We start from the raw sequence: 26,257 nt of genomic DNA, 5'->3' as shown, positions 1-26,257 counted from the left end.
TTTTTCTGTTTTTAACATTGGTGAACCTAGACCTGTCCAAAATCACTGTAAAAAACGCCGCGGCAAAACGCGGTAAAAAACGCTGCAAAAATCACGGGAAAACGCTACGCTCAGGTGTGAATGCAGCCTTAGGCCCCGTACACACGAGTAGACATGTCCGATGAAATGGGTTCGCGGACCGTTTTCATCGGACATGTCTCCTGGGATATTTTGGTCTGATGTGTGTACACACCATCAGACCAAAATCCCCGCGGACAGAGAACGCGGTGACGTGGCGGTGACGGTGAAGCTGCTGCTTCCACGCATGCGTCGAATCAATTCGACGCATGCGCGGGATTTCGGTCCGCTGGTTAGAGGTAATAACCAGCGGACATGTCCGATTAGGCGTACTAACCATCGGACATGTCCGGCGGACATGTTTCCAGCGGACAAGTTTCTACGCATGCTTAGAAACTTTTGTCCGCTGGAAACCTGTCCGATAGGCCGTACACAAGGACGGGACATGTCCGCGGAAACTGGTCTGCGGACCAGTTTCAGCGGACATGTCTCCTCGTGTGTACGGGGCCTTAGAGTGCCGTCGTACGTGTTGTACGTCACCGCGCTTTGCTAGAGCATTTTTTAAAAACGATGGTGTGTAGGCAACGTCGTTTTAGTTGGAAAAACTTTGTTTTTTCTACATGCCGAAAAACGTTGTTTTTTTTTTCATCCCGAAAAATCGTGTGTATGCGGCATTAGTCAGAGCATTTTTGGGCACGAGTTGTTAAGCATCGGCAGGGTCTGTATCACTGAGAGATAAAGGGCCAGATCCACAAAGATCTGCCTATCTTTAGGCAGGTGTAGCGTATCTCAGATACACTACGCCGCCGTAACTTAGAGCCTAGTGTCCGTATCCAGAAAGAATTTGCGCCTTAAGTTACGGCGGCGTAGTGTAACTGTGTCGGCGTAAGGGCGCGCAATTCAAATGACTAAGATGTGGGCGTGTTTTATGTTAATTCATCTTGACCCCACGTAAATGACGTTTTTTTTTTTAACGGCGCATGCGCCGTCCGTGGGGGTATCCCAGTGCGCGTGCTCGAAATCACGTCGCAAATAGTCAATGCTTTCGACGTGAACGTAATTTACGCAAAGCCCTATTCGCGAACGTTTTACGCAAACGACGTAAACAACGGAAAATTGGACGCTGTCCCGACGTCCATACTTAACATTGCGTACGCCTCTAAGGCCCCATACACACGATAGAATCCATCCGCAGATAAATCCCAGCAAATGGGTTTCAGCGGATAGATCCTATGGTGTGTACACGCCAGCGGATCTGTTTCCGCGGATATTTCTCCCCTGGGATGGATTCCAGCAGATCGAATATTCGCTGACATGCTAAACAAATCCATCTGCTGGAGTCCATCCCAATGGATGGATCCGCTGGTCTGTATAGACTCACCGGATCCATCCGTCCGAAGGGATCCCCCGCATGCGTCGTAATGATTCGACGCATGCGTGGAATTCCTTATATGACAGCGTCGCCGCGTCATAATTGCGGCGACGGCGCGACACGTCATCGCCAGAGGATTTCGGCGCGGATTTCAATGCGATGGTGAGTACACTCCATCGCATGAAAATCCTCCGAAATCCTCGAGAGGATTTATCCGCGGAAACGGTCCGCTGGACCGTATTCGCGGATAAATTCTATCGTGTGTATGGGGCCTTAGACCCAGGGGTAACGTTACGCCAAAAAAAGCCTTACGGAAACGACGTAAAAAAATACGCCGGGCGGACGTACGTTTGTGGATTGGCGTATCTAGCTAATTTGCATACTCTACGCGGAAATCGACGGAAGCGCCACCTAGCGGCCAGCGTAAATATGCACCTAAGATCCGACGGCGTACTAAGGCCGGGTACACACGGACAAACATGTATGGTGAAAGCGGTCCGTTGGACCGTTTTCACCATACATGTCTGCCAGAGGGCTTCTGTACGATGGTTGTACACACCATCGTACAGAAGTCCGCGCGTAAACAATACGCGGGGCGTGTCCGCGGTGTCGCCGCGTCGATGACGCGGTGTCGCCGCGACAATGACGCGGCGACGTGGGCGGCCCGCCTTTAAAATGCTTCCACGCATGCGTCGAAGTCATTCGACGCATGCGAGGGACGGCGGGCGCCTGGACATGTACGGTAGGTCTGTACTGACGACCGTACATGTCCGAGCGGGCTGAATTCCAGCGGGCTGTTTTAAAACAAGTCCAGGAATATTTGTCTGCTGGGAAAAGGCCCGGCGGGCAAATGTTTGCTGGAATTCGGCCCGCTCGCGCCCACACACGACCAAACATGTCTGCTGAAACTGGCCTGCGGGCCAGTTTCAGCAGACATGTTTGCTCGTGAGTATGGGGCCTAAGACGTACGCCAGTCGGATCTAGCCCAGCTTCAGGCGTATCTTGTTTTGTGGATACAAAACAAAGATACGACGGCGCATCGTAGAACTTACGCAACGTATCAATAGATACGTTGACGACGTAACTTCTTCGTGGATCTGGCCCATTGAGATTAGTACATGGACCTCAAGGCTGACAGCCCACATCAGCAGGTTTCTGTTCTTGAATCGCTGCCATGCTGATCCTTTCCAGACTCTACCATAGGTCACACAAAATGGGACCTTCTGGATTACTAGAGTGGCATGACTTGTTCACCATAATACCATAAATAGATAACTAACCCATAAATTGCAGGAGATTTGTGCCCATTTGGAAGATACAATCTTCACTGTTTGGCAATGTCCTCCCATGCTATGGAGTGAAAACTCATAACAGCTTTAAACTTTGAAAGGTTTAGAGCAGTGGACTCAAAGTACCGGCCCGCGGGCCATTTGCGGCCCGCGGACCAGTTATAAATGGCCCGCAGGCAGGGTGGAAGTGAGGGGAGCAAAAAAAAAATATATATATATATATTTTTTTTTTTTGTTTTGAGCTGGCGCCATCTGGTGGTGGCCGTTGGTATTACAAGTTATTACCACCAGATGTGTGAGCTGGCGCCATCTGGTGGTGGCCGTTGGTATTACAAGTTAAGCATTACAAGTTAAACAGCAATTCTAATGTCATTTTTCACTATTTTCACTGCCATATTCTTCCCTCTAATTAGAACCCCCAAACATTATATATATTTTTTATCCTAACACCCTAGAGAATAAAATAGCGATCGTTGCAATACTTTCTGTTACGGCGTATTTGCGCAGCGGTCTTACAAGCGCACTTTTTTGGGAAAAAATTACACTTTTTTTAATAAAAAAATAAGACAACAGTAAAGTTATCCCCATTTTTTTTAATATTATGAAAGTTAATGTTACGCCGAGTAAATTCATACCCAACATGTCACGCTTCAAAATTGCGTCCGCTTGTGGAATGCCGACAAACTTTTTTACCCTTTAAAATCTTCATAGGTGACGTTTAAAAAAATCTACAGGTTGCATGTTTTAAGTTACAGAGGAGCTAGAATTATTGCTCTCACTCTACCAATCGCGGCGATACCTCACATGTGTGGTTTGAACACCGTTTACATATGCGGGCGCTGCTCACGTATATGTGTTCGCTTCTGCACGCAAGCTCCTCGGGACGGGGTGCGTTTTCTGGCTCCTAACTTTTTTAGCTGGCTCCTAGATTCCAAGAAAATTTGTCAAACCCTGAGCTACACCAGTGCTGGTGGTAATAATGCGCTCGCTGACACCAGTGCTGGTGGTAATAATGCGCTCGCTGACACCAGTGCTGGTGGTAATAATGTGTTCGCTGACACCAGTGCTGGTGGTAATAATGCGCTCGCTGACACCAGTGCTTGTGGTAATAATGCGCTCGCTGACACCAGTGCTGGTGGTAATAATGCGCTCGCTGACACCAGTGCTGGTGGTAATAATGCGCTCGCTGACACCAGTGCTGGTGGTAATAATGTGTTCGCTGACACCAGTGCTGGTGGTAATAATGTGTTCGCTGACACCAGTGCTTGTGGTAATAATGCGCTCGCTGACACCAGTGCTGGGGGTAATAATGCGCTCGCTGACACCAGTGCTGGTGGTAATAATGCGCTCGCTGACACCAGTGCTGGGGGTTAATAATGCGCTCGCTGACACCAGTGCTGGTGGTAATAATGCGCTCGCTGACACCAGTGCTGGGGGTTAATAATGCGCTCGCTGACACCAGTGCTGGTGGTAATAATGTGTTCGCTGACACCAGTACTGTTGTTTTTGAAGTTTGAAAGTTTGCATGCGGCCCCCCATGGCATATGAAAACTTGTCTTGTGGCCCTCAGGTAATTTGAGTTTGAGACCCCTGGTTTAGAGTCACAAAATGATGTCATATGCCGCGTACACACGACCGTTTTTCGGGATGTAAAAAATGAATTTTTTTTTTAATGTCATTAACCCCTTCCATACCAGGCACTTACGCACCTTCCTGCCCAAGCCAATGTTCACCTTTTAGCTTTGCGCAACAACTAAAAAAAGACCGAAATTTTAGAAAAAAATTAAGGGCCAGATTCACGTAGGGCAGCGGCGGCGTAACGTATCGTAGATACGTTACACCGCCGCAATTTTTCATCGCAAGTGCCTGATTCACCAAGCACTTGCGATGAAAACCTACGCCGGCGGCCTCCGGCGCAAGGCGGGCCAATTTAAATGGGCGTGTGCCATTTAAATTAGGCGCGCTCCCGCGCCGGACCTACCGCGCATGCTCCGTTTCCGAACTCCCGCCGTGCTTTGCGCGAAGTGACGTCATTTTTTCGAACGACGACGCACGTAGCGTAATTCCGTATTCCCGGACGGCTTACGCAAACGACGTTATTTTTTAAATTTCGACGCGGGAACGACGGCCATACTTTATACAGCAATACGATTGCTGTGTAAAGTTAAGGCACCAAAAAAAAACCCACTAACTTTGCGACGGGAAACTAGACTAGCGGCGACGTAGCGAACGCGAAAATCCGTCGGAATCGCCGTAACTCCTAATTTGCATACCCGACGCTGGTTTACGACGCAAATTCCCCCCAGCGGCGGCCTCGGTATTGCATCCTAAGATCCGACAGTGTAAAACAATTACACCTGTCGGATCTTAGGGATATCTATGCGTAACTGATTCTATGAACCAGCCGCATAGATAGAAACAGAGATACGACGGCGTATCTCCACTGTGAATCTGGGCCTTAGTTTTTATTTATTTTTGTTAATTTTTTTGTAAATTAGTACGTTTTCTTCTTCAATTATGGGCACTGATATGGTGGCACTGATGGGCACCGATGAGGTGGCACTGATGGGCACTGATAGGCGGCACTGATAGGCGGCGCTGGTATGCTGCACTGATGGACATTCATAGGCGGCACTGATGGGCACTCATAGGCGGCACTGATGGGCACTCATAGGCGGCACTGATGGGCACTCTTTGGCGGCACTGATGGGCACTCATGGGTGGCACTTATGGGTGGCACTGATGGGTACTTATGGGTGGCACAGATGGGCACTGATAGGTGGGCACTGGGCATAGATGGGCACTAAGAGGTGGCACTGATGGACACTGGGTGGCACTGATGGACACTGAGGGGGTGGCACTGATGGCATTGCTGGGCATCATTTCAGCCAGTGCCCATGTTGCCAGTCAGTGCCCATTTTTGGGCACTGATTGGCATCGATTGTGTTCATTTTTTTTTATATTGGTGTTTTATTTTTACTTTTTGCTCTATTGAGCACCGGGGGACTCTCCCTGGTGGTCCAGTGTTGGCATCCGAGGGGGGCTGTGCTGATAAACAATCAGCACGAATCCCCCCTGTCAGGAGAGCTGCCAATTGGCTCTCCTCTACTCGCGTCTGTCAGAGTGAGGAAAAGCCGATTAACGGCTCTTCCTGTTTACATCGTGATCAGCCATGGTTGGACACGGCTGATCACGTGGTAAAGAGCCTCCGCCAAGATCGGAGATGCAGGGTGTCAGATTGACACCCCGCATCACCGATCGCCGTGCTGAGCACCCCCCATGGGCGCGCGCCGGCATGAAATCCTGCAGGACGTCAATAGACGTCCAGTCAGGATTTCACAACCACTTCCCGGACGTCAATTGACTATTGACCGGGCGGGAAGTGGTTAAAAGCGATCGTGTGTGGGCTCCAGAGCATTTTTCACGACGTAAAAAATGGGCATTAAAAATTTGAAACATGCTCTAAATTTTCGCTTCATTTTTAACGTTGTAAAAAAATGGTCGTGTGTGGGCTTTAACGACGTGAAAAACCCGCGCATGCTCAGAAGCAAGTTATGAGACGGGAGCGCTCGTTCTGGTAAAACTAGCGTTTGTAATGGAGTAAGCACATTCATCACGCTGTAACAGACAGAAAAGCGCAAATCGTCTTTTACTAACACGGAATCAGCTAAAGCAGCCCCAAGGGTGGCGTCATCCGCATGGAACTTCCCCTTTTATAGTGACGTTGTACGCGTTGTACGTCACCGCGCTTTGCTAGAGCATTTTTTTTTGTCACGATCGTGTGTGGGCAAGGCCGTTTTAATGATCGTTGTTTTTTTCTAGAACCTGAAAAACTAAATTTTTTACAAAAAAAAAAACTTGTGTACGCGGCATTAGTTTTAATTTGTTAAAACAGAAAAAATATTGCGCATTCCAAAATCAAAACAAATATGTACAAAGCTGCGTCTCAAAAATGTCATACAACATCAAACATACAAATACAAAAAAAGGGGAGTCGCGCTAAATTGTGCAAAGTAATTGATGGACACTTAAATGACATGAACACAATCCTGATTGAAACAAAGATTCAGTGCATCAAAAAAAAATAGTCCAGAGCAAAAACTCAAAATAGATAATTGAAAGGTGAATGAAAATGAACACAGTCCAATATAAGTGAACAGGAGAGCAGTAAGTCCCAAGTGTGCAAAGCGAATCCACAACGTTGTGATAACTGACGAACAGGAGACCTCCACCCACGAGAAACACTGAGGCCCCGTACACACGACAGAGTTTCTCGGCAGAATTCAGCGAGAAACTCGGTCAGAGCCGGATTCTGCCGAGAAACTCTGTCGTGTGTACACTTTCGGCCCGATGGAGCCGCCGAGGAACTCGTCGAGAAAATAGAGAACATGTTCTCTATTTTCTCGTTGTTCTATGGGAGAACTCGGCCCGCCGAGCCCCTCGGCGGCTTCAGGGCTGAACTCGCCGAGGAACTCGATGTGTTTGGCACGTCGAGTTCCTCGGCTGTGTGTACGGGGCCTCACCCTTACCAGAAATAAGATCATAAACTGAAAAACTAACAAGACCTCCAATATCCACAGCAGGAACGAGTTCAAGCATCCATCCAATGGTATTAAAATGAGCAATGAATAATCCCCCAATTGATCACCAGGTATAGGAACTCCAGAATATGCAAAGAAATTAAGGAGAGCTCATAGCGTAAAAACCTATGATATTTTAATAGATAAAAAGCAGATTGTGCACTTACATCAATCCAATAAAAACGAGCATGAAATAACAGCCAGCCGGCTTTGTTTGGAGCGTGTGCCCGTGTCTTCCGGGTCCTCACACGTACAACGCGGTGACGTCAGAGCGCCGCCTCCCGACGTTTCGTCTCAACAGGGACTTGTTCTTTCTGCTGGGCAGGAATTGGTAATATAGGATTTCAACAATGTTGCTTTTCATAATTTTTTTGTACATTGATACTCTGTTTCCTTCAGCCTGAAGCCCAAAGGGTTGTCCGAAGATTTGGAAATATACTTCCCTAAGAGAATGTCCCTTTCACAAATCCACTTGTTACGGTTCTGACAGGAATCTTTCACCAACTCTCCATTGCTAATCTTCCAGCATTTCCAGGATCTGTTAAAAGAATGGATACGTTACGGGGATCTAAATATGCGTTTTTTCCAAGATGAAATCTTCTACTAAATTACTGTTGTTACATGATTTCTAAGGCCTAGATTCACAGTCCTCGCCGCAACTTTAAGGCGGCGTAGCGTATCGTATTTACGCTACGCCGCCTTAAGTCAGAGAGCCAGATTCACGAATAATTGCGGCGGCGTAACGTAACCCGTTTACGTTACACCGCCGCAAGTTTTCAGTGTAAGTGCCTGATCCTCAAAGCACTTACCTGGAAACTTGCGGCGGTGTAACGTAAAGCCGTCCGGCGCAAGCCCGCCCAATTCAAATGGGGCGGGTACCATTTAAATTAGGCGCGCTCCCGCGCCGGATGTTCTGCGCATGCTCCGTTCGCAATTTTCCCGACGTGCTTTGCGCGAAATTATGGCGGCTCGAAGTGTTTGTGAATTAGATTCAGATAGAATCGTCTATCTTTATGCCCGGCGTAAGGTATCTCAGATACGTTACGCCGCCGTAATTTAGGGCGCAAGTTCTGTATTCAGAAAGAACTTGCGCCCTTAGTTACGGCAGTGTAACGTATCTGTGTCGGCGTAAGCCCGCATAATTCAAATGTGGATGTTGGGGGTGTGTTTTATTTAAATTATGCTTGACCCTGCGTATTTGCCGTTTTTTACGAACGGCGCATGCTCGAAATTCCACCGCAAATCGTCATTGCTTTCGACGTGAACGTAAATTACGTCCAGCCCTATTCGCGAACGACTTACGCAAACGACGTAAAATTTCCAAACCTCGACGCGGGAACGACGGCCATACTTAATTAACATAGGATACGCCTCATATAGCAGGGGTAACTTTACGCCGAAAGAAGGCCTAACGTAAAAGACGTAAAAAAATGCGCCGGCCGGACGTACGTTTCTGAATCGGCGTATCTAGCTCATTTGCATATTTCTCACGTAAATCTATGGAAGCGCCACCTAGCGGCCAGTGTAAATATGCAGCCTAAGATCCGACGGTGTAAAACACTTACGCCGGTCGGATCTTAGGAAAATCTATGCGTAACTGATTCTATGAATCAGGCGCATAGATACGACCGGCCGGACTCAGAGATACGACGGCGTATCAGGAGATACGCCGTCGTATCTTCTATCTGAATCTACCCCATAAAATACATCTATGAAAGCAATTTCAAATTAAGGTCGGATCTAGTCTGTCTCACATGGGGGGGGGGGGGGGGGTTTGGGTGCAGAAAAAAATGTCAGAGAAGCAGATTATGGGAGGTCAGCAGGGCAATGTACAGGAAGTCAGCAGAGGATAGAATCAGCAGTTTGTAGGGCAGTGTGCAGTGAGTCAGCAGGGCAATGGATGGGAGTGCACAGGAATTGGTAAGGCAGTCTACCGGGATCAGTAGGGCAGAAGGCAGGGTTCAGCAGAGCAAAAGACTGGAGTCAGCCAGGCTGAGGACAGGGGTCGACTGAGCCAAGGACAGGGGTCAGTTTGGTACAGGACAGGGGGTTCGGTTGGTAAAGGACAGGGGTCAGCAGGGCAGAGGATAGGGGGCAGCTAAGCGGAGAACAGGGGACAGCAAAATGGAGCACAGGGGTCAGATTGGTACAGAGCATGGGTCAGGTTGTGTAAAGGACAGGGGTCAGATTGGTACAGAACAGGGGTCAGGTTGTGTAAAGGACCAGGGTCAGGTTGTGTAAAGGACCGGGGTCAGGTTGTGTAAAGGCCCGGGGTCAGGTTGTGTAAAGGACCGGGGTCAGCAGGGCAGAGAATGGGGGTCAGCTACTCAGAGGATAGGGATCCGCTGAGCGGAGGATAGGGGTCAGCAGGCAGGGTGGAGGACAGATGTCAGCAGGGTGAAGGACAGGGGTCAGCAAGGCAGAGCACAGGGGGTCAACAGGGCTGAGGATAGGGGATAGCCTAGCTGAGTACAGGGGTTAGCAGTGTGGAGGAGAGGGGTCACCACTGGCAGGTAGAAAAGACAGGTGAGAGGACAGGGGTCACTACTGGCAAGATAGGGGACAGGGGTCACCGCTGGCAGGACCAAGTATGGGGTCCCTGCTGGCAGGACAGAGGACGGGGTCAGCGCTGGCAGGACAGAGGACGGGGTCAGCGCTGGCAACATTGAGGAGAGTGGTCACCGCTGGCAACATTGAGGAGACTGGTCACTGCTGGAAGGAGATAGGACAGGAATTATCACTGGCAGGGCACTTAGCAGAGCTCTTTCTCCCATCCCTGCACTGTACTAATCCTGAACACAGGCAGCAGAATCTCCTCCTAGGCTCCTCCCCACACAGCACAGAGCTGAAATTGACATCTAAACAAACACAGCTACGATCTGCACAGTGTATAGCTGCTTGCTGCAGCTGAGCTGCCATTCTGACCAGGTCATTTCACAGGTCAGAACTGCAACACAGTAGCCAGCTACACACTGTGCAGATCATAGCTGTGTGTAAGGGAATCGGAGGAGTAAATCTTGCCACCTGTGCTTAGGCTGTGTACAGTGCAGGGATGGGAGACAGCTAGCACAGTTCCAGGGGTTGGGGAGGGGGGGGGGGTGTAGTCACATGTTTTTGACTACAGGTTCCGTCCGCTATAGATGTGAGTAACTAATAGTATTCCTGGCACATGAGTATCTAAAAAAGAGTGGCAGAAGCTATGTGGTAACCTATTGCATATATAAAAATAGTAAGGTTACCACAATTATTTTCATACCTATACGGCATATATCAATTGATTAGGAACTGTAGTCTAGAGGGTGAATGCTAGGGGGCTAGTAACCAGGCTAATATTAGCGTCTGTTTACGCTCCAGGTTGCCAGGTAATGCATTAGGCTCCATGCACACTGGACTTAAAAAACGTTGATTCTACAGGCGTTTGACGTTTTTTTCTCCTGCCTCTAGAAGCACTTCTATTGTGCTCTATGTGTCTTTGCACATTATTGACTGCTACAAGCGTTTTCTGTCAGGGACGTTCAGAGGCAGGAAAAAAACCCTTCTCTATCGCGTTTCCTGGAGGAGTTTAGGAGCTGTAAAAACGTCAATCTCTCCTAAATTCCTCTTCTGAACGTCAAGTGCCAAAGTTTTTTTAGGTGTGTTGTGGGAGTAAAAACTTTTGCAGAGGGGAGTGTAGTGCAAAAAACGCCTATAAACTAAACTCTCATAGACTCGCCTAAACTTTGTACAATATGCTTTCATTTTGCGTCTTTTATGCCATGTTTTTCAAGCTAAAAACTTTGACGTTTTTTCTGCTCCTTAGGTGACGTAATGTCAAGAGCGGGCGGCATCCCCATACAGAGCTATATAAGAGATGACTCACGAGTTGTGGTCATGCCCTCTGAAGACGTGTGACCATTCACGAAACTTGTCAAGGCGTGACCATGTGACTCATCGGTCCAATCAGGATAGCGGCTACCCGGGACTCACGGCAGCAACAAGTGAATGCCTGCTGACTGTTACAAGTGAGAAAGCCGCATATCTTAAGTTGTGACAAGCCTCATTGTTTTTTTATAAAATTGTAAGCATATTTTAAAAGGGGGGAAGGGTCTTTTGTATTAAACGGATTCACACTATGTGGAGTTTCCCCTTCCTTTTTATATGATCGCATTGCTGCACGCACGCACCATTATCATCCACATGTAAATCCGAGAGGAGAAAGATCTGGCCAGGCTTGTGGATCACCCGAGAAGGACTCCTACACTAATCTGATGAAACACCCCCAAGATGCACTAGACATCTACCTGCAGACACATTCAACTCTGTGGAAAGTGTAGCATTTATAGAGAGTGTAGCACCCTCTAGTGTGCTAGATTGAGTATAGTTTGTGAGTGTAGAAACATTCTGTTCAGCTGAGCTGCTGAATCTGGGTCAGGGTTTCAGTGGGAGTTCAGGGCTGGATGACTCATCCTTACAACTCTTCTGGTGCCTCCCCTCTGGTCTAGAATGTTGTAGAAACTTCTAGAGCTGGTGGGTGGAGGTTAGGAGGAGCTGTTTGGGATATTAATGAGGGCCTCAGCAGATCCCCAGTAAAGTGCTGTCAGGGGGCCGGCCACCTCATAAATAGATATGAGCAGACCCGTTGCGACAAGGCAAGCAAACCAAGCAATTACTTGGGGCCCCAAGCTTGCCTGGGGCCCCAAGCGGGTCCCTTGCCGCGCTTCCTATATGCTGCAGCCGCCTGTGCACTCTATAGAGAGCCTGCAGCACTGCTGCCTTGAGTCGTCACTTCCCCTTGTCTGTAGCGTGGCCGAGCTCCTCTTTCTTTCTCCTGTCAGTCCGGGTACCATGCGGTGCAGGAGATTGAGTTTCCTGTTTCCAGCTGGACTGACAGGAAGTGCACACTGAGTGCTCACTTACTTTCAGTCCGGCTGGGAACAGGAAACTGAATCTCCTGCTGCGCGGTACGCACCCGGTAAGGAGGGGGGGGAGAGAACATAGGGAGGGAGGGGGGGTCGGTGGAGTAAAAAGAACATGGGGGGGTAAAAAAAAACATGGGGAGAGGGGGAGTAAAAAGAACATAGGGAGGGGCGTGTGTGCGGGAGGAGGTTGATTGGCCTCCATGTCCACTTTGCTTGGGGCCCCCAAATTTGCCTACTAGCATAGGGGGGTTGTATTTTTCCTATTATCTGTGCCCCTTTCTGATGATCATGTGCTGGTCGGAGCGGAGGGAATATTTTTTCAGTTTCGGGCGCATGCCCATTCAGCTTCGCTCGCATGTTCTTCTGCCTTGGCTCAAATCCTTGCCAGCCGCCAGCCTGCTGATCTCCTTGCCTTCCCTGGCGGAGTGATCTTCCTCCGCTCCCCATCCAGTAGTAGCCGGGGCCCGAAGAGTGAGACTTGAGAGGCTGTGAGGCGGGCGGCGACGGGCAGAGAGTCGCTGATTGTTGCCATTACTAGTAAAGAAAAAAATATGTCCCCGGATTTAATTTTAAAAATCTGGTCACCTTATGTTGGTGGCCCTCAGGGGTCACCCCTAGTCTGGGGGGGGGGGGGTAACTTTGGGCTAGGGCTTGGGTGCATGAAGGATCCTGCCATAAAATATGGAGGAAGCCCTTCCTGGAAGCACGGGAGAAGGAGAGAGGACAGCTGGAGCACGTTAGCACATCTGGGAGATCTCCTAAGAGTCAGCCGTGCGAGCTGGTGAGTGTCAGTCTGCAGGACTGTGGTGAAGAAGTTAGCCAGGAGGGCTAGTGAAAGATGCAGGTTGAGCCAGGTGAGTTGGCAGTGCCTGAAGAGGTGGTGCTGAGATCAGTAGCCACAGGAAGAGTAATACAAGCTGGACACTGTAATCTCTGCTACTCAACCAATGGGCCTCTGGTTCCTGCCTGTAATGGGTCATTGCTTTAATCTGAGTGACTGCCAGATCTTCACACAGTGATCCAGCTGGGTTCTGCAAGCAATTGTGTGCTGGAGGAAGAAGTGGAGCTGTAAATAGAGACTGTATATAGGAAGAGTGTCCTGAAGTCTGTTTTTTGAGTTTGCTAAAGTGAAGTGGGCATCCCTAGGACCCCTTTCACACTGGGGCCCTGGCTGCGTTAGCGCTAAAGCGCCGCTCATTTTATTGGCGCTTTAGCGCTGTTTAACTGGCGCTTTTCAGCCGCTAGCAGGACTTTTCCTAATGTCCCGCAAGCGCACTGCCCCAGTGTGAAAAAACCCACTGGGCCGGATTCAAGTAGATTTGCGCATTTATTACCGAGGCCCAGGGCAACGATTTTGCCCTGCGCCCCCGCAATTTTTTTGCGCTGCCCTCGATTCACGGAGCAGAAGATCCGTAAACTGCGCAGGCGCGCCGGCAAAATGCCCGGCGCAAGCTCGCGCAATTTAAATGATCCCGTAGGGGGCGGGAATCATTTAAATTAGGCAAGTTCCCGCGCCGATCGTAGAGCGCATGCTCCGTCGGGAAACTTTCCCGACGTGCATTGCGGCAAATGACGTCGCAAGGACGTCATTTGCTTCAAAGTGAACGTGAATGGCGTCCAGCGCCATTCACGAATCACTTACGCAAACTACGTAAAATTCAAATTTCGCGACGCGGGAACGACAGGTATACGTAACATTGGCTGCCCCTGCTAATAGCAGGGGCAGCCTTACGCAAAAACCGCCGTACGGAAACGACGTAAATTGCGTACGCAGGGCTCGCGCAACATTGTGAATCGGTGTTAGTATGCAATTTGCATACTATACGCTGAGCACAACGGGAACGCCCCCTAGCGGCCATCGCAAGAATGCAGCCTAAGATATGCGGGCATAAGAGCCTTATGCCGCGCAGATCTTAGGCTGCAGTCGGCGTAACGAGGTTCCTGAATCAGGAGCATTCGTTACGCCGGGGCAAGTAAGCAATTGCGCTGTGTAACCTATGGTTACACAGGCGCAATTGCTTCTTGAATCCACCCCACTGAAATGAATGGGAGGCGGTTTTCAGGCGCTATTTAGAGGCCATTTCTAGCGCTAAAATGCCTGAAAACCACCTCACTGTGAAAGGGGTCTAAAGGGGGGTGCGCTACAAGTGGAACATGAGACCAGTAATAACGGCATTGCTTGCTCTACACTAGTAGCTGTGATGTGCATCAGTGGAGGATGGGGGAGCGTGAACAGGACATCAAAGAAGCCAGAAAACAATGGTAAAAATATAAAATGTGAGTTGGGTATGACTTCAACACTCTTATGCCACGTATACACGATCGGACATTCCAACAACAAAACCGTGGATTTTTTTCCGATCGCCAAGAACACGGTGACGTACAACACTACGACAAGCCGAGAAAAATTAAGTTCAATGATTCCGAGCATGCGTCGAATTTTTGTGCATTTAATTGTGTACACACGGTCGGAATTTCCGTCAACAAGCTTACATCGAGCATTTGTTGTCGGAAATTCCGACCGTGTGTACGCGGCATAAGTTCCTTTTTTGTGGGACAGCTTGGTCAGTTAAAGGAAGTTGAAAAATAACAGACTTACTGGCATGATCAGATGTTACGGAGGATTCAGAAGAGCAAAGACTGCAGTGTTATGAAGGCTACTGATAGACTGCATCTTGAAGATTGACACTTACTCTGTTTTTCCCAATGGAAAAATCCACTCTTTCCACGTAGACCACTGACTCCATCTTATCTCCTTTCCAAGCCAATAATCTCCTTTATTTGAGAAGAAACTCTGAAATGAAGAATTATAGTCACATTTTTTAACAAATATTGTTAAGTTGGTGCAGTGAGACAGTGAGGAGCACATTTTGGACAGAAAGGACAACTCACAAGGCTTGAAAGAAACCATCTACGTCGAACTGGAACAATCGTTGAACAGGAGTGAGGCCTTCAACACCATTCAACATCTCTACCTGGGTTGCATTATATATATATATCTTACCTCCCAACTTTTTGAGATGGGAATGAGGGACACCTGTCAGCAAATGTATGCAGGCATAGGACGCACCCCTTGCCACGCCCTCTTAAAGGAGAATTGTCCAAAAAAAAATACACAATTGGTTAAACCCACAAGTGCTTGTATTTACCACTACTATTCCTTTATATTGGCGTTTGGAATTTACAAATGCAACAATTTAGAAATTGGATGAAAGGTTTAGCGCTGGGAAACACTTTTTGAAAGATAAATAGTGCATTTTATATACATCTATACAGATCAGACTAAAATGAGGGGGAATAAGGGACAGAGGGACATTGCTCCAAATCAGGGCCAGTCACTCAAAATTAGGGACAGTTGGGAGCTATGTGTGTATATATATATATATATAAGTTTGGTGATTTTCTCAGACTAAGGCCTCGTACACACGACCGTTTTCCTCGACAGAATCCATCAAGAAACTTGCTGGCAGAGCTTTTTTGCTGAGGAAAACGGCCGTGTGTATGTTTTTCACAGAGAAAAGTGTCAAGGAACTCGACGGAAAAAAAAGAGAACAAGTTCTCTTTTTCCTCGTCGGGAGTCTCAATTTGCTTGTCGTGTTTCCCGTCAGGCTGGTTTTCGACGAGAAACACGTTCGTGTGTATGCTTAGAAACCAGCGCATGCTCAAAAAAAAATATGAGACGGGAGCGCACCTTCTGGTAAAAGTAGCGCTTGTAATGGAGATAGCACATTTGTCACGCTGTAACAGACTGAAAAGTGCAAATCATCTCTCACCAAACTTCTACTTAAAGCGGGGGTTCACCCCCAAATTTTTTTTTAACATTACATTCAGGCGAGTTGTCAGAATGACAATCGGCTGTTTTTTTTTTTATTTTATTGCCGTACATACCGTATTTTCACAGCCGCTTCCGGGTATGTAATCTGCGGGACTGGGTGTTCCTAATTGATTGACAGGCTTCCGACCGGCGCATACAGCGCATCACGAGTTGCCGAAAGAAGCCGGACTGCGAGTCGGCTCTCTACGGCGCCTGCGCACCGATGTTCGGCTTCTTTCGGCAACTCGTGACGCGCTGTATGCGCCGGTCGGAAGGATGTCAATCAATTAGGAACGCCCAGTCCTGCAGATTACATACCCGGAAGCGGCGGTGAAAATACGGTATGTATGGCAATAAAGTAAAAAAAAACAGCCGATTGTCATTCTGACAACTCGGCTGAATGTAATGTTAAATTTTTTTTTTTTTTGGGTGAACCCCCGCTTTAACACGCAGTAACATGAGATAAGCAAAAGCCAAGGGTTGTGCCAGTGGAATCAAACTGCCCCTGCCATCATACGTGTTGTACGTCACCGCGTTTGAGAACGACGAGATTTGGTCTTGACAGTGTGTACGCAAAGAAAGCTTGTCAAGTTTCTCCACAAGCCTGACAAGGAACTCGTCGAGGAAAACGATGTTTCATTTACGACGAGTTCCTCGGTCGTGTGTACGAGGCCTTATATATAAAATTGGTTTGTTTTATAAAACATCAGCTTACTTGAGTAGATCTCAAACAAATCCGATTGGAAATGTTTGCACTACAATGAACAATACAGATGAGAGTGAACAAACACCTATAATCCTGTAAAGATTTATAGTAGTAAATAGTAGTAAAATGGCTACTACACATACAAACACCAAAACTAGCATAGAATAAGTGGAAAAAGGTGCAAAACTATCAAAAATCACACATGTGATAAAGTCCTGTCCATAAATAAGGATCAAATCTAGCAGTCCAGTAATTCCTCCACAGAACAGTGTCTAGATGAAACACCTCCACCAAAAATGCAACGTGCACAAATTAAATCTTCGGTGAGGAAACCTCTGAGTGTGCTAGCAGCTCACCTCACGGCTGTTTGGCCAAACAGCTAGCAGAGATACTGATCGTAGCTGGATGAGTGGGCTGATAAAACACCTCCCCCTGACTCCTAAGACAGCTCTCAGCGGCCAGTGTGTGTCATGGAAAAGAGAAGACATAGGCAATGCATATAGCGTGACACTGTAAGGCCGGGTACACACGGACAAACATGTATGGTGAAAGCGGTCCGTCGGACCGTTTCCACCATACATGTCTGCCAGAGGGCTTCTGTACGATGGTTGTACACACCATCGTACAGAAGTCCGCGCGTAAACAATACGCGGGGCGTGTCCGCGGTGTCGCCGCGTCGATGACGCGGTGTCGCCGCGACAATGACGCGGCGACGTGGGCGGCCCGCCTTTAAAATGCTTCCACGCATGCGTCGAAGTCATTCGACGCATGCGAGGGACGGCGGGCGCCTGGACATGTACGGTAGGTCTGTACTGACGACCGTACATGTCCGAGCGGGCTGAATTCCAGCGGACTGTTTTAAAACAAGTCCAGGAATATTTGTCTGCTGGGAAAAGGCCCGGCGGGCAAATGTTTGCTGGAATTCGGCCCGCTCGCGCCCACACACGACCAAACATGTCTGCTGAAACTGGCCTGCGGGCCAGTTTCAGCAGACATGTTTGCTCGTGAGTATGGGGCCTGAGGGTACCCCGCACGGGTAAAGATTTGAGAAAATGCACTCACATGAATGAAAGGACAGTGGGCATAAATCGACGAGTGCCGAACTCATATCCCCCTCAGAGTATCAGTTATACAGGTGAGAGTGTGATCTGATCCTCATACATCCAAATGGCAAGGCTCAATGTATCATAGGAGCATTAAGAAGAGCGAAAAAGAGACCCTAGCCAAACTCGTATTAAAACTTCAGACTCTGTCTGTACCCCGGTGCTCCAATCCCTACGTATCGTCACGTCACGTGACTTCATCAGGGTTCCCCTTTTTCTATGTACACAAGGGGCCTATTTCTCTCAAATATTGTTCACAAATCTGTCCAAATCTGTGTTAGTGAGCACTTCTCCTTTGCCGAGATAATCCATCCACCTCACAGATGTGGTATATCAAGATGCTGATTAGACAGCATGATTATTGCACAGGTGTGCATTAGGCTGGCCACAATAAAAGGCCACTCTAAAATGATTTTTTTTATCAAACAGCACAATGCCACAGAGGTCACAAGTTGTGAGGGAACGTGCAATTGGCATGCTGACTGCAGGAATGTCCACCAGAGCTCTTGCCCTTGAATTGAATGTTCATTTCTCTACCATAAGCCGTCTTCAAGAAGTTTCAGAGAATTTAGCAGTACATCCAACTGGCCTCAGAACCGCAGACCACATGTAACCACACCAGCCCAGGACCTCCACATCCAGCATCTTCACCTCCATAACCAAAGAATTTCTGCACAAACTGTCAGAAACCATCTCAGGGAAGCTCATCTGCTGCTCTTTGTCCTTATTGGGGTATCCACCTGACTGCAGTTTGTCGTGGTAACTTGAGTGGGCAAATGCTCACATTCGATGGCATCTGGCACTTTGGAGAGGTGTTCTCTTCACGGATGAAGCCCGGTTTTCACTGTACAGGGCAGATGGCATTGGAGACAGCGTGTATGGGGTTGTGTGGGTGAGCGGTTTGCTGATGTCAATGTTGTGGATGGAGTGGCCCATGGTGGCGGAGGGGTTATGGTATGTGCAGGCGTATGCTATGGACAATGAACACAGGTGCATTTTATTGATGGCATTTTGAATGCACAGAGATACCGTGAGGAGATCCTGAGGCCCATTGTTATACCACTGATCCACGACCATCACCTCATGTTGCAGCATGATAATGCACGGCCCCATGATGCAAGGATCTGTACACAATTCCTGGAAACTGAAAACATCCCAGTTCTTGCATGGCCAGCATACTCACCGGACATGTCACCCATTAAGCATGTTTGGGATGCTCGGGATCCAAACCTACTATACCTCCAGTCCTCTCAAAAACCTGCACTGAGAGGAATGAAGGTATAGAAATAGGTGTCCCAAGTACTTGCAGCCAATCTGCTAGCAGTACACCACTAATTGATTTTAGCAGGCAAATTTCCCTACCCCAGTGGCTGAACCGTAAAAAGAAATTCGGTCCCAGCCATCCACATGTTCAGAGTCTAAATGCTAGCTTTTCAGCTGGTAGACCCTGCCCCTTTTGTGAATTTGTGGAATGTGCTGTACCTCAGTGGCAGGTTCCAAAATGCCATTTATTTTCACGGAAGGCCATTCCGGGTCTTTAACGGTATGTGTAAGGCAATGTTTTGGCCTCGTTGGACATAGCGATCAGCAGTAAGATTCATATTACTGCTGACTCATGGTCCAGTAGGCATGGACAGGGACGTTACCTTTCCTTCACGATGCACTGGGTAACTCTGCTGGCAGCTGGGAAGGATGCAGGACAGGGTTCAGTGTTGTTGAAGCTTGTTCTGCCACCATGCCTCCAAAATGCTAATGGTGATTCTGCACAGCTCTCTCCTCCACCCCCTCCTCTTCTTCCTCTATGGCCTCTTCTACAGATTTGTCCTCTGAACCAGCATTGCTCCATAAGCGTTCAAGGGGCTATGCAAGCAGTCAGGCTAAAAGATGCCATGTGGTGCTTGAGTTGGTCTGCCTAGGGGTCAGGAGCCACACTGGGGCAGAGATTCTGTCAGCTCTGCAGAAGCAGGCTCACAGGTGGTTGACACCACACCAGCTTCAGCCAAGAATGGTTGTATGCGATAATGGCACCAACCTTCTCTTCGCCCTCCGGCAGGGACACTTGACCCATGTTCCATGTTTGGCACATGTCCTGGATTTGGTAGTGCAGCATTTCTTGACCAGGTACCCAGGCTAACAAGATCTCCTGGGGAAGGCCAGAAAAGTCTATAGTCAATTCCGCCGGTCATACAATGCCAGTGCTCAGGGGGATGACATTCAAAGGGAATGCAACCAGCCCACCAACCGCCTCATTTGTGACATGCCTACCAGGTGGAACTCAACGTTGGCAATGCTGCAGCAGCTGCACACACAGCAGAGGGCCATCAATGTTCGAGTGATTGGCACAAACTCTTCTTCTTTTCCATCTATTCTCTTCTCCCCTTCTCACCTTACTTCAGATAGCTTGCCTACTGGAGATGCTCCATATCTTGGCTCGTAATTTTTTTCAGCAATGCAAACTTACTGATCTGTCTAGTTTTCCAATAGTGATTACCAGATGTTAACTCCCCCGGTGATAGTTTTTTTTGATGGCTTTGAGGTGGGGCTCAGGTAGTGGATGGGGGTATTCCCCTTTGGCACAGGATGATCCCATTAGGGGTGCCAGGGGCAGGGATGACCCCTTTCCGCTCCCTCTCCCACTGTCGTTCCCCTCTGGGCTCTAATCCATGGCTAACCTGTCTGGTGGGGCTTCTGAGATTCCTATCTCATCGCTAGCAAATGCCATCCAATGACCTGATATGGTCTCATTACTGAATGCATGTCCCTTCACATCTCCAGTGCACTGTCATTTACAACAATATGTTTTATTTTATCGCACTATGCTGTTTTTATTCTTGATTGGAAAAAATAAATATAAAAAAAATAAATAAATAAAAACATTGTCCAAGAAGTGTTTACTACCACTTTAAGGCCTTAAAACTGTTTTAGTGTGGAACTATTCCTAAGACCATATTATAGACTGGTGGTAAAATATAGTTTTATGATCTATATCAGAGGTTTCCAAACTGTGGCCCTGGGGCCTTTGCTTGCCTTTATCTGGCCCTTGGGGCATCATTCCATCCACTGACACCAACAATGAGGCTTATGGAGCATTATCAAAAAGGCACAGTACCTTCAACTATTCCTCCCACTGACACCAACGATGGGCCCCTATTCCTCCCACTGACACCATTGATGGGCCACTATTCCTCCCTCTCACACCGATGGACCACTATTCCCTCCACTGACACCAAGGATGGGCCACTATTCCTCCCACTGACACCAAGGATGGGCCACTTTTCCTCCCACTGACACCAACGATGGGCAACTATTCCTCCCACTGACACCAAGGATGGACCACTATTCCCTCCACTGACACCAAGGATGGGCCACTATTCCTCCCACTGACACCAAGGATGGGCCACTATTCCTCCCACTGACACCAAGGATGGGCCACTATTCCTTCCACTGACACCAACGATGGGCAACTATTCCTTCCACTGACACCAATGATGGGCAACTATTCCTTCCACTGACACCAACGATGGGGCAGATTCTTTCCATTGACACCAACAATGGGGCACTATTCCTCCCACTGACACCAAAGATAGGGCATGGTTTACTCCCAGTGGACACCAGGACATTTTCTACTCCCACTAGCCCTAGTCCGGCCCTCCTAAAGTCTGAAGGACAGTAAACTGACCCTTGGCTTAGAAAGTTTGGAGACCCCTGATCTATATAGAACATATTTTGTTTGCAATCCTAAAATTGAGCAAAAAAATAATACCCAAAGTGGTTATTTACCTCAGGAGATATATACAAAATGGTTCAATAGAAAAAGGGGCCTTTAAAGAGTAGGGCCCCTCTTTAATCCTATGTGAGTCCACGGAGCATGAATACTGTATATGGTACCAACAAAACATCTTCATAGAGTACAATGACTTTTGAAAATTTAGAAGTACAGTAAATCTGAATTTCTGTATGAGCATAGGCAGGTACTTGGTGCTTCTCCCCTAACCTGAATGGACTAAGGTCTTTATTTATTTATTTATTAAAATGCTTAAAAGCGGAGGTTCACACAAAAAGTGAACTTCCGCTTTTCGGAACCCTACCTCCCCTCCGGTGTCACATTTGCCACCTTTCAGGGGGAGGGGTGCCCACTTCCGGGCATAGACTCCCACGGGAGTCACACCCCTTAGCGTTACCCCCCGCTGTCTTCTGGGAAACACACTGGTCCCAGGAGACAGCGAGGACCAGTGACAATGCGCAGTAGGGAATCGGGCAGTGAAGCCACAACGCTTCACTTTCTGATTTCCTCACAGAGGATGGCGGCAGGGGGAAGCCGTGAGACGAGCGATTGCTCGGCTTCGGCATCGCGGTCACCCTGGACAGGTAAGTGTCCATTTATTAAAAGTCAGCAGCTGCAGTATTTGTAGATCCTTGCTTTGCATTTTTTTTTTTTCGCGGGTCCTCTGCTTTAACCTACGCAGTCTTACCCGAAGGCCTCGATTCGAATGGTCTTTCATGGTCGAACATTAAATGCAATAATTAAAAATATGTAGCACCCTCCTAGGATTGGGTATATTTAGTTCTGGCTCACTGGGTTCAGTGGAGCTGCTTTTTTTATTGTCAGGCTAATTTAGTTGTGCTCACTGTAATCAGTGGAGCTGTGTTAATTATTCTGGTCAGTGTTTCACCTGCTTGCTCTTTCTGCTTTCTGGAGAACTGTGGATCTCTATAGTCTAGAACATAGGTGTGGAGCAAGGCAAATAGGCAGCATAAATATTTATACAGCCCTGGCCAATGCCTGGGAGGATGGCCCAGACGGCTGCTGGGAGTCTGTATAAATACTCTGAGACATTGACCTTCTGGGTCTCTTCCTGCAGGAGAGGAACACAGGCAAGGGTAGGGCTTCTTGCCCCTTAGGCTACCCTGCCATGTGCTTGCAAGGTGCTGAGGCCTCAGATGGGTGATCTGGAGGGCCTGGATGCTGAAGTTGCAGAGAGCTGACTGAGGGCTGTCTGCTGAAGATCTAGTCTGGTATCACTGGGGAAAGATGTTGCATGGATGTTGGAAGAAGGCAACCAGCTTTCCCTGGACATTCTGTAAGTACAGACTGCTGTAAGTAGGGTTGTCCCGATACCGATACTAGTATCGTTATCGATACCGAGCATTTGCCTGTGTACTTGTACTCGGGCAAATGCTCCGATGCTTCACCCGATATCTGGGCAGTCAGGGTGATCAGTGCGATGGGGGAGTTACAAGCACTGGTCACCCTGTATAGATTTTAAACTCTGACAGCCGGTCCTCTCTCTCAAACCCCCCGCCCCCTCCCGCCATGGCTTTCAGCGGTGATCGGTGCTTCCCTCCCACACACGATTACCGCTGACTGTCCCCTATCCTCCTCCAGTCTCCATCCATCCTTCTCCATGCTGCTGTCCCCCTCTGTTCTCTTCCATGTCCCCATCTCTTCTCTGTGTCCCTCTCCGTGCATCTGTCCCCCTCTCTCCTCCATGTCTCCCTCCTTGCATCTGTCCCCTCCATGCATCTGTCCCCCCTCTCCTCCACGTCCCCCTCCTTGCATCTGTCCCCCCTCTCCTCCGCGTCCCCCTCCTTGCATCTGTCCCCCTCGCTTCTCTGTGTCCCCCTCCGTGCATCTGTCCCCCTCTCTCCTTTGTGTCCCCCTCTGTATATCTGTCCCCCTCCGTGCATCTGTCCCCCTCTCTCCTCCGTGTCCCCCTCTGTGCATCTGTCCCCCTCCGTGCATATGTCCCCCTCTCTCATCCGTGTCCCCCTCCTTGCATCTGTCCCCCTCTCTCCTCTGTGTTCCCCTCTGTGCATCTGTCCCCCTCTCTTCTCCGTGTCCCCCTCTGTGCATCTGTCCCCCTCCGTGCATCTGTCCCCCTCTCTCCTCCGTGTTCCCCTCCGTGCATCTGTCCCCCTCACTTTTCCGTGTCCCCCTCCATGCATCTGTCCCCCTCTCTCCTTTGTGTCCCCCTCTGTGCATCTGTCCCCCTCCGTGCATCTGTCCCCCTCTCTCATCCGTGTCCCCCTCCTTGCATCTGTCCCCTTCTCTCCTCCGTGTCCCCCTCCATGCATCTGTCCCCCTCTCTCCTTTGTGTCCCCCTCTGTGCATCTGTCCCCCTCCGTGCATCTGTCCCCCTCTCTCATCCGTGCCCCCCTCCTTGCATCTGTCCCCCTCTCTCCTCCGTGTTCCCCTCCGTGCATCTGTCCCCCTCACTTTTCCGTGTCCCCCTCCATGCATCTGTCCCCCTCTCTTCTCTGTGTCCCCCTCTGTGCATCTGTCCCCCTCCGTGCATCTGTCCCCCTCTCTCATCCGTGTCCCCCTCCTTGCATCTGTCCCCCTCTCTCCTCCGTGTTCCCCTCCGTGCATCTGTCCCCCTCACTTTTCCGTGTCCCCCTCCATGCATCTGTCCCCCTCTCTCCTTTGTGTCCCCCTCTGTGCATCTGTCCTTCTCCGTGCATCTGTCCCCCTCTGTGCATCTGTCTCCCTCTCTCCTCCGTGTTCCCCTCAATGCATCCGTCCCCCTTTCTCCTCTGTGTCCCCCTCCGTGCATTTGCCCCCCCTCTCCTCTGTATCCCCCTCCGTGCATCTGTCCCCCTCTCTCCTTTGTGTCCCCCTCTGTATATCTGTCCCCCTCCGTGCATCTGTCCCCCTCTCTCCTCCGTGTCCCCCTCTGTGCATCTGTCCCCCTCCGTGCATCTGTCCCCCTCTCTCATCCGTGTCCCCCTCCTTGCATCTGTCCCCCTCTCTCCTCCATGTTCCCCTCCATGCATCTGTCCCCCTCACTTTTCCGTGTCCCCCTCCATGCATCTGTCCCCCTCTCTCCTTTGTGTCCCCCTCTGTGCATCTGTCCTTCTCCGTGCATCTGTCCCCCTCTGTGCATCTGTCTCCCTCTCTCCTCCGTGTTCCCCTCCATGCATCCCTCCCCCTTTCTCCTCTGTGTCCCCCTCTGTGCATTTGCCCCCCTATCCTCTGTATCAGCCTCCGTGCCTCTGTCCCCCTCTTTTCTCCCCCTCCGTACTGCCGCCCCCTCGATATCTCAGGATGGAGAGCGGAGGTAGGAGCCGGTAAACATCGTAACCTCCTGTGATTACAATGAATAAGCACTGAAGCACAGTGCGAAACGCGTTAGCATTTTCCTGATTGTTTGCTGTGGCGTGTGATGTTCTGTGACCAGTTTTAATAAAAAGGAACGTTTTTGGAGTGCGGCTGTCCCAGCTTCTTCTCTTCAATTTTCCTGTGATTACAATGTCTCAGTTTATGAATGGAGAGGAGCCGCTGTCTTCTCTCCATTCATTTTCAGTGCAGCTGAGGCTGCTGAGAAAGGGACTGGGGAATATGTGTCCCTAGTCCCTTTCTCTGTCTCAGAGGGGAGATGTCAGAGGTCTGTTAAGACCCCTGATATCTCACCATAGCCCCCCAACAGGGCTGATAAAAAAAATAGCTTGCTGCATTTTTGGTGCAAATTTTGGTCAGTAAAACAAACTGCACCAAAAAACACACCTCCCATTGAAATGCATTGAAAATGCAGCAAGAATGCATCAAAAAATGCACCTGTGTTGCGATATTGATGCATTTTTTTAATCACATGACTTAAAAAAAAGAAAAAACACACACACCATAAGCAAGGTAAAATTGCGGCAAAATCGCAGGCATTTTCTGCTGCCATTATCAGCGAACAATGCTGAAAATCACTGCAGTATATACTTTACCTTAAGAGCTTCATCCTCGTGTCGTACAGTGAGAAGGTTGGCAGACTCCTGAAGACATCCTCTCTCACTTTCATACCAATCTTTTGTTCCTTCATTGATCAACAAACATTTCTTACCAATCATAATCCAATTTTCTGAACAGAGATCTGGAATGGAAAAGGCAATAAATTCCAAACAGATTATTGCAGTTTCATTGACAGAAAGGCAAAATATCATCAATGCCCTCTTTTTAGAGCAGGGTTCGACAAACCCCGGGCACCAGGTCGCCATTTTGACTACAATTCGCGACCTGGCGCCTGGGGTATCCTATGTCTCCGTGCCCCCCCTGCCGCGCGATCATGTCAGGCCGCAGCTTTGTGGCCTTCTGCAGGTCTATGCTTTCTTTCTGTGATCTGGCGCCATCTTGTGGTGGCCGTTGATATGACAAGACAACCAGAAATTCTAATGGAGCTTCCCCTGTCTGTTTTCACTGCCATCTCCTTCCCTCTAATTGGAACCCCCAAACATTATACATATTTTTTATTCTAACACCCTAGAAAATAAAATGGTGGTAAAGACCGCCATTTTATTTTCTTACTGTTACTTTCCGTCACACCGTATTTGCGCAGCAGTCTTGCAAGCGCACTTTTTTGGGAAAAAATATACTTTTTTTTATTTAAAAAATAAAACAGTAAAGTTAGCCCATTTTTTTTTATATTGTGAAAGATAATGTTACGCCAAGTAAA

The 26,257-nt window shown here is 48.8% G+C and overlaps 1 protein-coding gene across 1 annotated transcript in view; it reads right to left on the bottom strand.

Moving 5' to 3' along the window:
- Positions 1-7,289: 7,289 nt before the first annotated feature.
- Positions 7,290-26,257, bottom strand: part of LOC120924712 (B-cell differentiation antigen CD72-like) — a 32,197-nt gene continuing 13,229 nt past the window's right edge. Inside the window, exons 5-7 of the mRNA XM_040335727.1 lie at positions 25,533-25,678; positions 14,890-14,990; positions 7,290-7,836 (exon numbers count right to left, since the gene is read on the bottom strand). Of these exons, the coding sequence (XP_040191661.1) occupies positions 7,659-7,836; positions 14,890-14,990; positions 25,533-25,678 (425 nt within the window). The 3' untranslated portion in view covers positions 7,290-7,658. The remainder of the gene's footprint in view (positions 7,837-14,889; positions 14,991-25,532; positions 25,679-26,257) is intronic.

The sequence above is a fragment of the Rana temporaria genome, chromosome 1 (assembly GCF_905171775.1).
Source record: "Rana temporaria chromosome 1, aRanTem1.1, whole genome shotgun sequence".
Lineage (NCBI taxonomy): Eukaryota > Metazoa > Chordata > Amphibia > Anura > Ranidae > Rana > Rana temporaria.
This window is presented reverse-complemented; position numbering and strand designations above follow the sequence as displayed.